This window comes from Diospyros lotus, chromosome 12 (genome assembly GCF_014633365.1).
Source record: "Diospyros lotus cultivar Yz01 chromosome 12, ASM1463336v1, whole genome shotgun sequence".
Lineage (NCBI taxonomy): Eukaryota > Viridiplantae > Streptophyta > Magnoliopsida > Ericales > Ebenaceae > Diospyros > Diospyros lotus.
The window spans coordinates 18,701,176-18,716,486 of NC_068349.1; the positions used below are offsets into that span (position 1 = coordinate 18,701,176).

The following is a 15,311-nucleotide window of genomic DNA, read 5'->3' on the forward strand; positions in this document are numbered from 1 at the left end:
ATAATAATTTAAATTATATTACACAATTATTATAATTTGAAATTATTTTATTTTTATCAATCAAATAATTATTAATATTATTTTTATAATTTGTTTTATTTTATTTAATAACTAAATAAAAAATAAAAATATATATATAAAACAATAAAAAAATAGTGATAAGAGATTTCCTGTCTTTTCCCCTTACCAAATCCCTATTGCCCATCTCCCTCAAGCATAATTTAGTTTTCATTGACATAGTTAAAAAAAATCTTTCTCGTCATTATTGACTAGAATTTTTATTTCTAATCATAAAATAAAAAAAATTAAGATTTAACTAACATTATATAAGCAACTCCTAATATAATTATATTTTTTTATAAATGCATAAATATAGTTATTAGACTATTATAATTGAGCATTAGTTATTTATTGATAATAAGATATATTAAAAATTATATATTAAACTAATTTATTATATTTAAATTATTTAATAATTATCATAATTTAAATTATTTTTTCAGTTATCATAATCTTAAATTATATTATTTTTATTAATTAAATAATTATTAATATTATTTTTTATTTAATTATTAAATATTAAATATTAAATATTAAAAACAAAACCAAGGGAAAGAGGCGGGAATCTTCCTGCCTATTTCCCATGGCCAAATACAACCCCCCCCCCCCCCCCCCATATCATACCCCTTGGGCACCAAAATCCCTAAATCCTTCTCTGTGTCCCAAAATCCCTAAATTCTTCTCTCATCCTTCTCTATGTTCCCCAAGCCGCCGCCGCTCCAGCCCTACCACCACTGTCACTCCCATTGTCGCCAATCGCATCACTTGTATAAGGTTTGATTCTTCTCGCTTGCATTTTATTGCGGATACATAAATCTGATTGTTTCTGAAATCACTAGGTTTGTAGCTGTACTATTCTGATTGTAATAACATGAACTCTTTGAAGCTTTTATTCCCAACAACAGATGCTACGCGCCCATATTAGATGCTTGGACTTGGGGACACAGTTATCCCAGGTGTGATATTCATGTTGAACTTGAAAATCTATCTTTCTGAAGGTTGGCCATGTAGCGTATTTAAATGTTTGAAAATCTATCCTAGATGGCTACTTTTGAGAAATTTTGTCCACAGTACATGGATACGCACTCATACACATGCATATTGGATGCAATTCCTATTTGCATGTCAAGACAACAATTGATTTTGTTGAGACATAAAAAGTGAGAGGAGATATGTCAATTTAATTATACAAAATGTAGTATTCCAAAATTTTGGAAATGAAATATATATATATATATATCAATTTCTATATTTGAGGAAAAAAATAAATTTAGGTATTTAGTTAATTTAATTGGGAGTGCAAGAAATGCAAGAAACGGCTGTGTAAAGAAAAGCTCATAACCCTCTCCTCATGATCTTTAATTCCCGTGAAAGACCTCGTGATTTCTCGTATTTTATCACCTCCCTTACTTTAATTTGGCACCTAGCCTTATTTGTTGAATTATTATTCATTTATTTTAATTTAAATTAAATCTGAGACTTCTAGAATTTTATTCGTTGTGAGCCTATGGGAGTTTGTACCGCCCCCACTCCTTTTGGGAATGATACTGAACCAGCCTGGGGACTAGGTTCCTAGACATGCGGGTTTATTTACGATTTTATCGAGTTTATTTACTATTTTTCTCGGATTTATTTATGGTTCGATTAGAGCTATCGAGCAGTGGGGCAGGGGTCGGTTGTTGATGACGTTGGGGTAGACTATTGTACGGCCTTGATGTGGACCGTCGGGTGGACACTCCTAGTCATTGCCGTTGACTGGTGCCAGGCACTGCTGACTAGCTCTACCAGTATGTGATTTATTGCCCGATTACATTCATTATATTACTATTCATGATTTGATATGCACATGGGTACGGGTTGCATGTTGGGATACTCATTTATTGAGTATGCTTGGACACAGACATTCTAGCTTGATTAGGTTGCATCCAGCACGGGCATATGCATCGCGTGTGGTTTACTATGTGAGTGGAGCATGGCCTGATGCCTGGATGTATAGGCGCCAGTGTATCACGTTGATGCTTATTACGCCATTGCATTTTTATGTGCATTGCATAGCTACTGGTAGTATATAGTTCTCGGACGGGAGTACCGTTCCGAGGGAGCCTATGGCTCGGGTGTCGGGAGTACCGACATGGACGGGTGACGGGAGTACCGACCCGAGACAGCGCACGCAGGTTTGTGGAGATTTATGTTGCCTTTCCGGACAACGGTAGGTTGGTATGGGACTTGGGTGTCGTGTGTCTTGTGTGGGCCCCAAGGACCGGTATGTACTTTTATTATGCTATATTATTGTATTGTAGCGTCTCATGGCTTATGTGTACCTGGGATGAGTGTCCTGGGAGAGTTAATTGGATTTATACAGCCTTCAGCCTTTCTTTTCTTATGCTTGCTGAGTCTCTTGACTCACTTTGCTTTCCATCATTCCAGGTAGTGGCAGCGTGGGCCATGGCAAGGGAGTCAGCTTTTAGGGACAGAGTCGGTTTGGTGTACAAGCAGTCCCGTCAATCCCTGTCAACTCTGATGGTTGAGTAGGATTTACTCTATTATTTTTTTTTACTGTGCCAGGTCATCCCTCGAGTCTCGTGTATGTTGGCACAGGAGTCTATTTTCATTTATTGATCTTGTGACTGTTGTGCTAGCGGTGTTTCCGTAGTGCATGCATGTGTTTAGCTTTGCTTCCGTTGCTCTCATTTTTGAGTATGCATGCTAGGGTAGTTTTGGTCTCGTGTTTCATTCTTTCTCCTTCCGTAAGTGCTCCCATTCGGGTAGTCCGGGTGGTTGGGGATATGCGGGCGGGAGTGCTTACACAAAAAACAAAAGTACCTCTTTAATTATATTTGTTGAATCCACACCATTGCAAAAGGGAAGGAGACAATCTTGTCCTCTCTTCACAGTCCTTTTCTTATTCATGCTTAATCAAATATATATACATAGGCACGCACACACACATATTAGTTTTATTATAGTAAATAGTGACTTATTAAATAGGGTAAGTTATATGAATTTTTGGGATTTAGTATAAATACATAAAGAATTACAGATTATATATATTCTTAACTGTTAAATTTATATTACAAGTGGTACTCTAAAAGTTATGTGAAATTACTAGGATTTGTTAATAATATCTGGTTGAAGTTTTAAGGGTGTTGAGTGTGATTAATCATATTAAATATATTTTAAGAATAAAAAATTCTATAAATATATTTTATTTCCCTTCTGTTAATTATATAATATATCATTTAATGTTAAAATTAGCTAGCCAAAACCTCATAATCAAGTAATCTCGTGGTTTATATAAATATTTGTCACTTCAATATTAATTTGTTAATAAAATTTGAAGGAAAATTAAAAGAGTTGTTGAATTTTAACAAAAATTAAAATTTATTGGTTATACTGACCAAAATTAAAGCATATAGTTTGATCACTTTGTTATGAAGTGAAAAATTTAAAGAATAGTAATATATTTTAACCTTTTGGAATCAGTAACCTCTCTAGTATGAGCTTACATTTACCTAATGCACGTAATTTACTTCAATTTGTTAGGCATGCATGCCCAATTCATTTACAGCAGTGACAATAAGCGATCTCATATAACCGCCTTAGCTAGCCTATATAGCGATGGTTATAATGGTGCTTTTAATAATTACACTTGTTTGTTTTCTTTTGGTTATTTTTAGTGTTTCCTCACACCCTTTCTTGTTAGGCATTTTTGTAGCACTAGCATTGCGTTTTGATGTCTCCTGGGAAAAGCAAGCCAGCATTTCAAGAGTGCTTTTCTCGAATACATTTTTGGTTTGGTCCTTACCATTATAGTTATGAATTGGTTCCAAGCTACACAAGTGTGTAGCTTTTGCCTTCGCCATTATATAACTGGTCATTGCCTTAGCCATTTAAGGTTTAATTTTTTTATTTTACTCTGTAGTCGGATCATTTCTATTCCTTTTCTCCCCCAACTGTTCTAAGGCTTATATACATTTTATTTACGTGTTCAGGCTGCATTACTATATATATAGTACCAGCTGTTATTGGATTTTTAGCAACTCATTGCATGTGGAATGGTGTGATGTCAAACAGGTTTGTCCACACCTGATTCTGTGATTTTTGTTCTGTTGTCTTTCCATTTTTGTTGGACAATTACAACCAGTTACTATATTTTTTCATTAGTTCAGAGATCCAACTAGCTCCTTCAATTCTATCTCCTTTAACCCCAAATCAAGGTAAGAATAAAATAACTAATTTTCTATTTACTTTATTGTTAAATAAACTTTATATGTGTCCAACTTGATAAAAATTCTATCTTACATTGCATGTTTCTATCCTTCCAACACAATTACCACTATGATCGCAATGCAATTACCATTGTGATTGATTTTAGGTTCAAATGAATGGTACGCATAATCAACTAAAGGGTTTGAGTGAAGAGATTGAAGTATATTGTGGTGGTACTTGTATCGTCACATTTGAACAAGTTTTGTAAAATCCACTTTTTTAATTTAGAACTTTTATTGAGATACTAATTAGATGTTAATTATTTTTTATATTTTTGGATGTGTCATATTGATATTTATTTTTTGTGACAGAGATTTATTCATCATATATCAATTCATTTTGTCTGTAATATGATTTTAGTATTTTTAATTTCAAATTTTAGATTAATTGATAGTGAGTATAATATTTGTTAAAGAAAAAAATTACAGGTTTATACAATTTGCTACAAAAATAATTGTCACTTATTAGATTGTGCAATATTGGGTGACGACTTGTTTTTGTCACCAAATTAACAAGTTTAATTTATGAATTTATGATAATAAAACTTTGGCCACCATCTATACATACAATTTTGAGTGATATTTTGTTTTGTTGTCACTAAAGATAATATATAACTATATGAATTTAAGACATTTTTAAATTGTCATCAATTGGTTATCCTATTATTTGACAATTTTATTAGTGTTACAAAAATCATGCCTATAGTGACGAAAAGGTCTATCTATGACAAATTTTCTATTTTTTGTGACAATCTTATAAAAAATATATATATTTGATAGGTGATGATATTTATGCATCACCAATTAAGATACTGACCTAATTTATTAGTGACAAAATCAATATTTGTGACAAAAGGTAGTTGCCTTTCGCAACGATCTTTTGTGTCACTAATTACATGATATTTTGTGACGTTTTAGTTTGCATCATCAAATCAAACTTTGATCAAACTATTCAGTGACGATTTGATCTAATAGTGACGAAATATAAAAAGACTATAGTGACGATATTAACGTCACTGTTGTCACAGTATTTAGTGATGATAGGAATTTTGTTACTATAAGAAACCCCATCACAGTAATTTTGTGACGATTTGAACTCTAAGATGACGCAATTTTATTGGTTTTCGTGGCAAAATTATGCGTCACTAAAGGAGATTCCTTTGGTGACGACAAAAATTTAGTCACTTTTCCTTTATGTATTTGTAACGAAATATAAAAAACATCACTAATTACTTTTCCCTGCAGACCTAACATGACGATGACTGTGACACTATAAAATCGTCACCAATATAGTTTTGTGACGAAATTCTAATCATATGTGATGATTTTGTGTCGCCACTAATGTCCAAATTTCTTGTAGTGCATGGTATATGATTTTTATCAGCTATATTGAGATACAAAGATTCTGTAATTTCTGGGTACGGGCATGGCATATTGAATTTTATCATATCTTGGCATAAAAATTCAATATTTGAATAATGGAATATTTATATTAAATTTAAGACGTGCATTAAGAATTTAGTGGAAGTCATTCGGATGTCATATGATACTATTTGGATGATTGATGAAGCATAAGGAGCAATTTGAATGAAGTAGCAGCCTATTCGAATGAAAAAATAGACTACAGCAAGGTCATTCGAATGGTAGAAACTCATTCGAATGACAGAGACTCATTCGAATGATAGATGATATATAACAAAGGCTATTTGGATCTGACCAAGGACTCATTCGAATGACTCACAAATTCATTCGAATGAATTTGACAATCTTCCAACTTTTGAACGGGTAGAAAGCAACTCATTCGAATGCAACAGTACCCCCATTCAAATGAATGAATGGAATACTCAAGGGTCATTCGAATGACAGAGAGACTCATTCGAATGCTAGACTATACAAAGCAACAGCTTACTCAAATCTTTGAGGGCTCATTCGAATGATAAGAAAACTCATTCGAATGACATACTCAAAACTTCAAAAGAACACATACGAATGATACGATAACACATGATTCATTCGAATGACAAATGACTCATTCAAATGACTGATACATTATAAGGAAAAAACTTACGATAACATTGAGAATTCATTGGATGCCTCAAAACTCATTCGAATGACACAAGACTCATTCGAATGACTGGAATCTCATCAGAAATAAAACTCACAATAACAGAGACGATATCTTGAATCAAAAAACTTAACATTACTACACCATTCCAAAAGAAATCTTGGGAGAACAATCCCAATTGATATAGAATAATATTAAGATGGATAAATCAATCGTTAATGAAAGAAAATGCTATAAAGAATTATGCATAGCTTATCATAACTCACTGGATAATGATATAACTACGAAGATACATATGCATGTAAACTAATAAAAATCTGGGAACAAGAATGAAGTGTCTCGTTAAATCTGAAAACATATGCTGTCATGATTCAAAGATCATATTTAAAAGAATCGCTATAAAGTCTCATACATATCTTCCTCTTACACTCTCTGTTCTATGCATATATTTATATATATATACACTGGAACTAATATAAATCTGAGAACTCAATGAAGAACTGGAATAATTGAATTCAAAACTGATATGAACCTGTAATGGAAAGGATTACAGGATGAATACTTACTTTATGATCGATCAGATCAACGATTGCAACTAACTTCCCTTATGCAAGACTCACTGCTAACTCTCTTGAGCTCTCTCTCTGATCTTCCTCTATGCGGCGTGAAAAGAAAATTAAGGCTTATGATCTATACATAATGGCATGGGAAGCCCTAGAAGCCATCTCTCAATCTCCCACCTGAACTTGGAGACTCTTAAAACCTTCTCCTATTGGGACTAGGAGACTCTTAAATCAAAGCTTTCATACGCATGGATTCTCATTCTCAATATAACTTTAATTAAATAATTAAATTCTAATCACAATTTGTTAAATGACCCTCATGTCCTAGCATTTAATTTTCACAATAAATAACTAGAATTAAATGCTCTTTAAATGCTATTCTCTCAATGAAAATTCTCTAAATTACCACATTAAAATTTAATTGGCAAATTCTCTTAATTAAATCTCAATAATTAATTAAATAATTCTAAATAAATGTTGGGCCCTCTAACGGGTCATTACATATTTTCTTGAAAGAGAATCATTATACACATCAAATGCGGTAGCAAGGATCAAACCTTAACTTTAATCTTAACCATAAAGGTTATAGATCATCGTTCCTAAAAAAATGTCAATCATAAATCATATCTTACATCATGGACTCTCAAAACGTTCAGATTTCAAAGTAACAGAACTTAAATACATGGGCTATATATCATACATTCAACTCATCATTCATTCATCATGCACTTTGCTAAGTGTCATTTCATGTATCATTCATCCTCATTCTGCTACAATCTCCATCTGGAACGTTTGAATATTCCAGGAGCAAAGCCCTAGTTAGATGATGAATCATCTAAGTAAGGGAACAATAAACATATTTCATGCATGAATGCAAAATGCAAAATGTCCTTTCAATATCATTTCGGTTTGAGTCGATTACACCCAACTGCTGCTCCCCATTTTTACAGCCTCCTTACCAGGCCGAGGTGTATGGGTGCACCCTTGGTAGAGAAGCGGTGCCAGTCCATAATCCCAAACCCTTATGCGATGCATGATCAATAATAGCATCATGTACATACGCACATTTCATCATAACATGTAAATGCAATCTACATGACATATTCACATCAAGACATGACAATATGATGAAATCATTTATTTTAAATCAAGTTTTTTGGTGGAATCACTTACAAACCAAGCATTTTTCATAAAACTAAATCTAGTTGGGAAGTACCACTTACCTTCTCAAGTTTATCGCGCTACCTCGATATCTATGCCTTGCCTCAAAATACGTGCATCATCTAGATTTATGTGCCAACCTCAAAATTCGCACAAGTCACTTCAACTTAAGACTCAAAGCACACTAATCATCATATTTGATTAAATAAGTATTAAAACCTATTTTTTCATAATTTCATGCATTATCTTTATATTTCTCTCTATTTCTTCCTATTTTTTCTCAATAAATCCAAACTAAATATTTCTCAAATATTTCACTATAATAATTCATAAAATAATATTCCTGAATTTTTGAAATTTTTTAGAAAATTTTACTTACCTTAACTTAGCCTCTCAAGGTTCCTCGGTATGCGTGATATATGCTCAAAACGTGTGCTCACATAATTTACTTGACTTGGCATGCTCCTCTAATCCCAAATAAATTCCTAGGACGATTCGGGATTTTTCAAAGAAATTTTCCCATTTTTTCTATTTTTCTTCTATTTATTTTATTTTCTTTTCTTTTCTTTTTTTCTTTTTCTTTTTTTCTCCTTCTTCATCACTTCTTTTTCGTCCTTCCACTGCAACACACTAGCACCTGCGCACGCCCTGCCTAGCCCTCCCATCAGCCACCGCGGCTTGCCAACACTGCCGCGCATCGCCTCCGACCACCCCCGCGCGCATCCAGTCTCCATGCTTACTACTCGCGGCTCCGTGGCTGCCATGGCTACTTTCGCCCACGCCGATAGCCTCCTCAGATGCCCACCAATTACCGTCGCACCACTGTGAACCACCACGACCCACCTTCCTCTGCTCCGCCTTCGACCGAGCTGTCATGGCTACGACTTGCTATTCGTGGCCATGGCCGCTTGCTGTTTGCTTTCTTCGGCCACCATCCACGATCAGCCCTCTATTTCACTCTCTCGATCTCTCTCTCTTGCTTCTCTCGGATTGCACAACCCAAGCTATGACTCTTTCTCTCTCGCATCTCTCGACCCTCGGCTTGCTCTCTTCTTCATTTCTCTCTAACTCTACCTCTATTTATAGGCCCTTAACTGCTCCCTCACCTCACTGCTCATACCTTCTTGCATGAAGATCACCGCAATTTAGCCATCACAATTGCAAGGCATGGAGTTGCAGGGCATGGCTTGGAGTTTCCAGAGGCACGGCTGCCATCCCACCCACACGCAGCACATGCATATACATATATAAAACTATATATTATACTTTAAACTAAGGAAAATTACACATTAAACCCCAATTTCCTTCTTAATTTCACTTGATAAATTCCCTTATTGCAACTATATAGGTCCTCAAACATCCAATTAATTTGCATTTCAATACCGAAAACACAAAATTAATAATCCAATATTACTCAATAATGATGATTCCGCCCCAGTATCCTTATCGGGCTATCATTTCATCCTGAAATCACTGAAGGATTTCTCATTATGAAAAACCAGAGCCCCCTCAAGCTTTCATTGACTTCCCGGAAGTCCCCTATAATAATCTAATTTTGTAGCCTAAATAGTAGTTGTATTTTAACTGTATCGAAAACCGACTCAATTCCAATTTCTTTTATTACTATAAATCTTATCTCGGAATGCTCATCGAGACCATATCATTTTCCTTAGACAATTTCACTTTGAGGCACTCCTTATAGTCGATTCGGTACTTATAACTACTATTAAGCCAATTTTTCGGTATTCTAAACTTGCCTAAATTACTTGGAAACCTCACAAAAATATGGGTTCTTACACTAATGGGCAGACTGAGAGGACGATCCAGACACTGGAGGATATGTTTAGGGCATACGTATTGGATTTTCATGGCAGTTGGGACGATTATTTACCGTTAGTGGAATTCGCCTACAATAATAGTCATCACACGAGTATTGGGATGCCACCTTATGAGGCATTATATGGCAGGCCGAGTAGATCGCTCATTTGTTGGGAGGAATTGGGAGACAGAGCATTGTTGAGACCTGAGGTCGTTAAACAGACGACAGAAAAGATCCAAACTATTAAGGCTCGAATGAAAATAGCTCAAGATAGACAAAAGAATTATGCAGACAAGAGACGACGTGACTTGGAGTTTGATGTGGGTGATCATGTATGGTTGAGGGTAATGCCCATGAAGGGTGTGCGTCGATTTGGAGTTTCAGGGAAGCTTAGTACCTGTTATATTAGACCGTTTAAAATTTTGGAGCGAGTTGGGACTTTGGCATACAGATTAGCTTTGCCACCTCAGTTATTCGGTGTTCACAACGTCTTCCACATGTCTATGTTGAGAAAGTATGTGCCGGATCCCAAACATATTATTGATTATTAGACCATAGAGGTCAGAGATGATGTTTCTTATGAGGAAATGCTAGTCAGTATACTGGAGCGGAGAGAGAAAGTATTGAGAAATAGGATGATCCTGTTTCTGAAAGTCCAATGGCAGCGTCACTCTCTAGATGCTACTTGGGAGCTTGAGGATGAGATGAGACATCTATTTCCCCAATTGTTTGCGTGACCAGGTATGAATTTAGGGGACTAAATTCTTTAAAGGGGGAGAAATTGTAATGACCTGTTGGTGGGTCTAGATGTCGAGTGGTATTTTCTTTCGAGCCTTAGAATTTTTTAGTCTTTATTGAATTAAGTGTTGGAAATATTATATGTGTTGGTAATGGGGGCAAATTAATGAAGATAATATTTTGTGGGAAAATAAATGTAAGTGGACCAATGTCTTTGTGAGTATAAATGAAATGTGTGGAAAAGTCTCAAAGTTGTGGGCTAAATGGGTTTGGGCCTTATTTGAATTAGGCCATTTATAAGTATTTAAATTTTAAGTGTAAATGAATTGGGTTGAGTCCAAATTTCAAGAAAAGTCCATTGGGACTTAGTTGGGTTGGGCCATATATTTGGACTTGGGCTTGGGCCATGGGCATAGAGAGTGATATCTTAATTAAAAAAAATTAAGAAAATGAAAAAATGACCTAAAGGGCAACAGATATTTGAATTATGTGTGGGTTATGTGGGGCAAATTAGGGAAGCCAAAAGAGGGGTTGGATTGGAGAGAGGTGGGAGAAAACTCCTCCCCCATTTCCTCTTTTTCTTCTTTCTTGCTTTCTTGCTCCCTTCTCCTTCTCCTGATTGTCTTCTTCTCATCCTCCTTTCTTCTTCTTCCTCCATTGTTAACCTTCATTGGAGTTTCAAACAAAAGGATTTTCAAGAGCTTCATCAAGTTCTTCTTTGGATTTCACCTTCTAAGGTAAGTTCTCTTCCTTATTGTTTCATATGCAAAATCTTATTCTCCTTCTCATTATAATTGTGCAAGTTCTTCAACCTTCTTTCCATCTTAGAAGGCTTGTTCCCTTCAATTTTAAGTTTTTTCTCTTAATTTCATATTCATTGACCATGTTGTATTCTTTGGCCTATAACTCCTTGTGTTTATATCCAAATTGAGATCGTTTGTTGGGTTGTAAACTAGACATCTTAAGCTTCATTTTAGACACAAGAATCGAATTTTTTGATTAATATTTGAGCTCGTGATAGCCCTACAAATCCCTGCTAAGATTTGGAAATTTTACTGCTTTTGAGTAATTGACCTTGCTTTGGTTTTTAGGGTATAACTCTCTGTGGTTATATCCGATTAAAGATTCATTTGTTTCTGTGTAAACTAGACTCGATAAGATTCATTTAATGTTTTTTTTTTTTTTTGTAATTTTTGGTCGCATTTTGAGCCTACAGAAGCCTTATTAATTCTTGCCTAGAATCTGGAAATTTTCTACTCTGTTTCAGATAATCTGTCATTGCTTCAATTTTTGGGGTATAATTCTCTTTAGATATATCTGGTTTGAGATCCGTTTATTTCTATGTAAACTATACATCATAGGCTTCGATTTGATATAAGATTTGAAATTTTTGACTATGATTTAAACCCATAACAGACTTGTTGAATTCTATCTAGAATTCTGAAATTTTGCTATTATAAATTCTACCTTGTTTCAGTCTTTGTGGGATATCTCTTTGTGGTTATTTCTAATTCTGGATCTGGTTGTTTTTTCACAAACTAGAGATCCGAGGCTTTGATTTGATATATGATTCATAATATTTGACTGAGATATGAGCCCGAAATAGGCACTTGAAGTTAGACTTCAAAATCTGGAAATTTTCTAAAATTTTACCTAATTAAATCCTTTTATGTTGGCTATTTTTTCTATAATTGAGGTGATGTTTACCTAATGTTTGATTTATGCACAATTAATTCGGGTAAGTATACCCTAGTCAAATATGTATATAGTGATTAAAAGAGTGTCGATCCCACGAGAACTAGATCACAATATCAAAATAATTTTAATTAGCCTAAGTTGAACTAATTAATTAATCGAATCAATAAAAATAAAAATAAATGGAAAATGGGATTGTTTATGGGAAAAATTAATTAATAAATGCACTAGGGTTTAGATTTCATTTAATCTAGGTTATAGAATTATCTATTCAATTCGATTCAAAACCACAAATACATTTACAGTATTTTATAATTATTTACATGTGATGGTGGATTTCCCTCAATTAATTAATAAACTTTCTTAAGTCATATTAATCCTTTATTAATTCAATTTCACTGTCAGATTTCTGAACAGATATCAACGAAATAAATAAGCATTGAACTCTTTGAAAACCTCTAATCTCATAAGGGAATTTGACTCACTAAGCTTCCTCGATTCCCACACATGAGCTAATCATCTTTCGATCTCATAGTCAAGCATATGATTTATATTGCCTATGGATCTAATTTATGACAATCTTTTAGTCAATCATACATAAATCATTAAATTATTAAAAGGTAGCCAATCTTTTAAAGCATTAAGCACAACAATATAAAATCTTCACGTAAATAATAATCGAGTTTTGAATCAAACTAAACAAATAATCACATAATCCTAAAATTAAAATCCATCCAAACCCTAACTAAAATAAATTAGTTAGACATTATTAAAATAAAAATTAAAACAAAAATTAAAAAGAGAAAAGAGGATGCTCCCTGCCCATCTAAAATAGATCTGGTTCACAATAAATATGCTTCAATTGCTGCTCATGGGCGTCTCTCTGTCTTCCGATCTCGTGCGCCCTTCACTGCTTTTGCTTCAATCTCCCAAAAATTTCTTCATTGCACCGCGTCAGAAGCTTCCAATCTCCATTCCGCTGCACAGAGCCTCAGAAGCCTCCAATCTCCCCCCTCTAATCTTCTCTTATTATATATATATATATATATATACACGCACATGGCATACCTTATTCTCCATATTCACGCCACTGCCAGCAACAAATAATATTATATATATAAATAATATAAGATAATATATATTATATAACCTAATACATATATATATAGATATTATAATTTAAAATATGATATAATATATAACATTTTAATATACTATTAATTATAATAACTTTAATTATATTATAATTATAATATTAATTATTTAAATTATTTATTTATTTTATTTATACTATAATATTAATTTTAAAATTAAATTTATAATAAATATTTTTGTATGCCCAAATCTTCAATTAATGTCATTTGTTGGGTTTCTAAAAAAAAATATTAAAATAATATAAAATTCATATAAATACACATTTATGTAGGAAAAATAGCGTAAGATTAAGATGAAAATTAGATAAAAATCTATACACAATTAAGCCCTATCATTACCCTTGATCATTTTTCTTAAATACTTGAAGTATTCTATTCAAAAGTCTCGATAGAGTTTTGTATCACCCTATATTTCTTAAAAAATAACACATTTATTGATTAAGATCTAGAGTCTTGTAAGATTTGGTGTTTCTTGCATGTATAAATTTTGGTTCTTTGCAGTTGTTGTTGGGGTAAAAATATACCGTGAATATTGGTTAGGCATTTCCATAAGTTTGAGTAAATAAATATATTGAAATTTACATGTGATCATGAGATAGTGCACACCTTAATTTATGTAATTGTGCATGATAAGCATGATTTGAGATTTTTTTAATTATCGAGGATTGATATGAAATTGGGATATGCATGTGTGATGCATGATTATTATCTTTGCGCGGCGGCTACGTCCATGGGTGAGAAAAGGATATCCTATGAGTGCCTGATGTAGGTGAGGTGACCATCAACCTAGTAGGCGAGGCTCAAATTGTTATTGCTTGTTAATGTATTTTCATGATGCATATATATTCATGTGTGGATATATTGGTCGTGGGAGCCTTGGTAATTATGTGGAAAATTCCTTACTATTGGTGCATGTGCATGATCATGGAATTGACTATATGTTATGTATAATAATCATTGCATGGGAAATTGACGTGAATGGAAAACTTATGAGTCGTGTTATACTAATATCTTCTCATAGACACTACAAGAAAATTAGTGTTTAGCGACGGATATCGACGGAATTTCCGTCACTAATTTTTTTTAGATTTTTTTTAATTTAGCGACGGACAAACCGTCGCTAAAAAATAAAAGAAACTAAAAAAAAAACTTAAATTTAGCGACGGGTAATACACCCGTTGCTAAAAAATAAAAGAAATTATTTTTGAAAAATTAAAGTTAGCTACGAGTAATACACCCGTCGCTAACAAATAAAAGAGAAAAAAAATTAAATTAAAATTAAAATTTAGTGACGGGATACCCCATCGCTAAAAAATAAAAGGAAATAAAAAAATTAAATTTAGCGACGGGTATACCCGTCGCTAAAAATAATTAAAAAAATAAAAAACAAATTTAGCGACAAGGCTGAGCTCGTCGCTAAAAAGAAAAGAAAATTAAAAAAAAACAAATTTAGCGAGCTAAAAAATAAAAGAAAATAAAAAAATTTAAATTTAGCGAGGGGTCTACCCGTCGCTAAAAATAATTAAAAAAATAAAAAACAAATTTAGCGACGGGGCTAAGCCTGTAATACCCCATGTTTGTACAAGGTTGCCACGTAATTTTAATAAGTTTAAGATACCAAAAAATTGATTTTATAGCAATTTCAGGTATCGAATCAACTGCAGGGAGTGCCTTGGAGTGAAATTGTCTAAGGAAAATGATACAGTCTCGATGTGCATTTCGAGTTAGGATTTATGGTACCAAAAGAAATCGGATCGGGAAGAGTTTTTGGTACAGCTAAAATACAAT

The 15,311-nt window shown here is 33.4% G+C and overlaps 1 protein-coding gene across 5 annotated transcripts; it reads left to right on the forward strand.

Annotated features, from left to right (window-relative positions):
• Nucleotides 1-690: 690 nt before the first annotated feature.
• LOC127814110 (uncharacterized) lies at nucleotides 691-14,491 on the forward strand. 5 transcript variants are annotated; one of them, XR_008026279.1, is made up of 5 exons: nucleotides 691-834; nucleotides 2,488-2,588; nucleotides 4,053-4,134; nucleotides 4,230-4,277; nucleotides 14,268-14,491. XR_008026279.1 is itself a non-coding variant. In XM_052355372.1 (5 exons), exons 1-5 carry the CDS (start codon nucleotides 757-759, stop codon nucleotides 14,290-14,292), a joined length of 339 nt encoding a protein of 112 aa, XP_052211332.1. In that variant the 5' UTR covers nucleotides 691-756; the 3' UTR covers nucleotides 14,293-14,490. The 5 variants fall into 5 exon arrangements, 3 of the variants coding, with proteins under 3 accessions (XP_052211332.1, XP_052211334.1, XP_052211335.1); XR_008026278.1 differs by lacking the exon at nucleotides 14,268-14,491 and adding an exon at nucleotides 4,436-4,920; XM_052355372.1 differs by having other exon boundaries at nucleotides 4,225-4,277; nucleotides 14,268-14,490.
• Nucleotides 14,492-15,311: the final 820 nt, after the last annotated feature.

Excerpts from the sequence above, each read along its gene's own strand:
- LOC127814110 (XM_052355372.1), top strand. The coding sequence starts at position 757 with ATGTTCCCCAAGCCGCCGCCGCTCCAGCCCTACCACCACTGTCACTCC. Across the intron at positions 835-2,487 it reads AATCGCATCACTTGTATAAG|GTAGTGGCAGCGTGGGCCAT; the intron begins GTTTGATTCTTC and ends CCATCATTCCAG. Across the intron at positions 2,589-4,052 it reads CTGTCAACTCTGATGGTTGA|GCTGCATTACTATATATATA; the intron begins GTAGGATTTACT and ends TTACGTGTTCAG.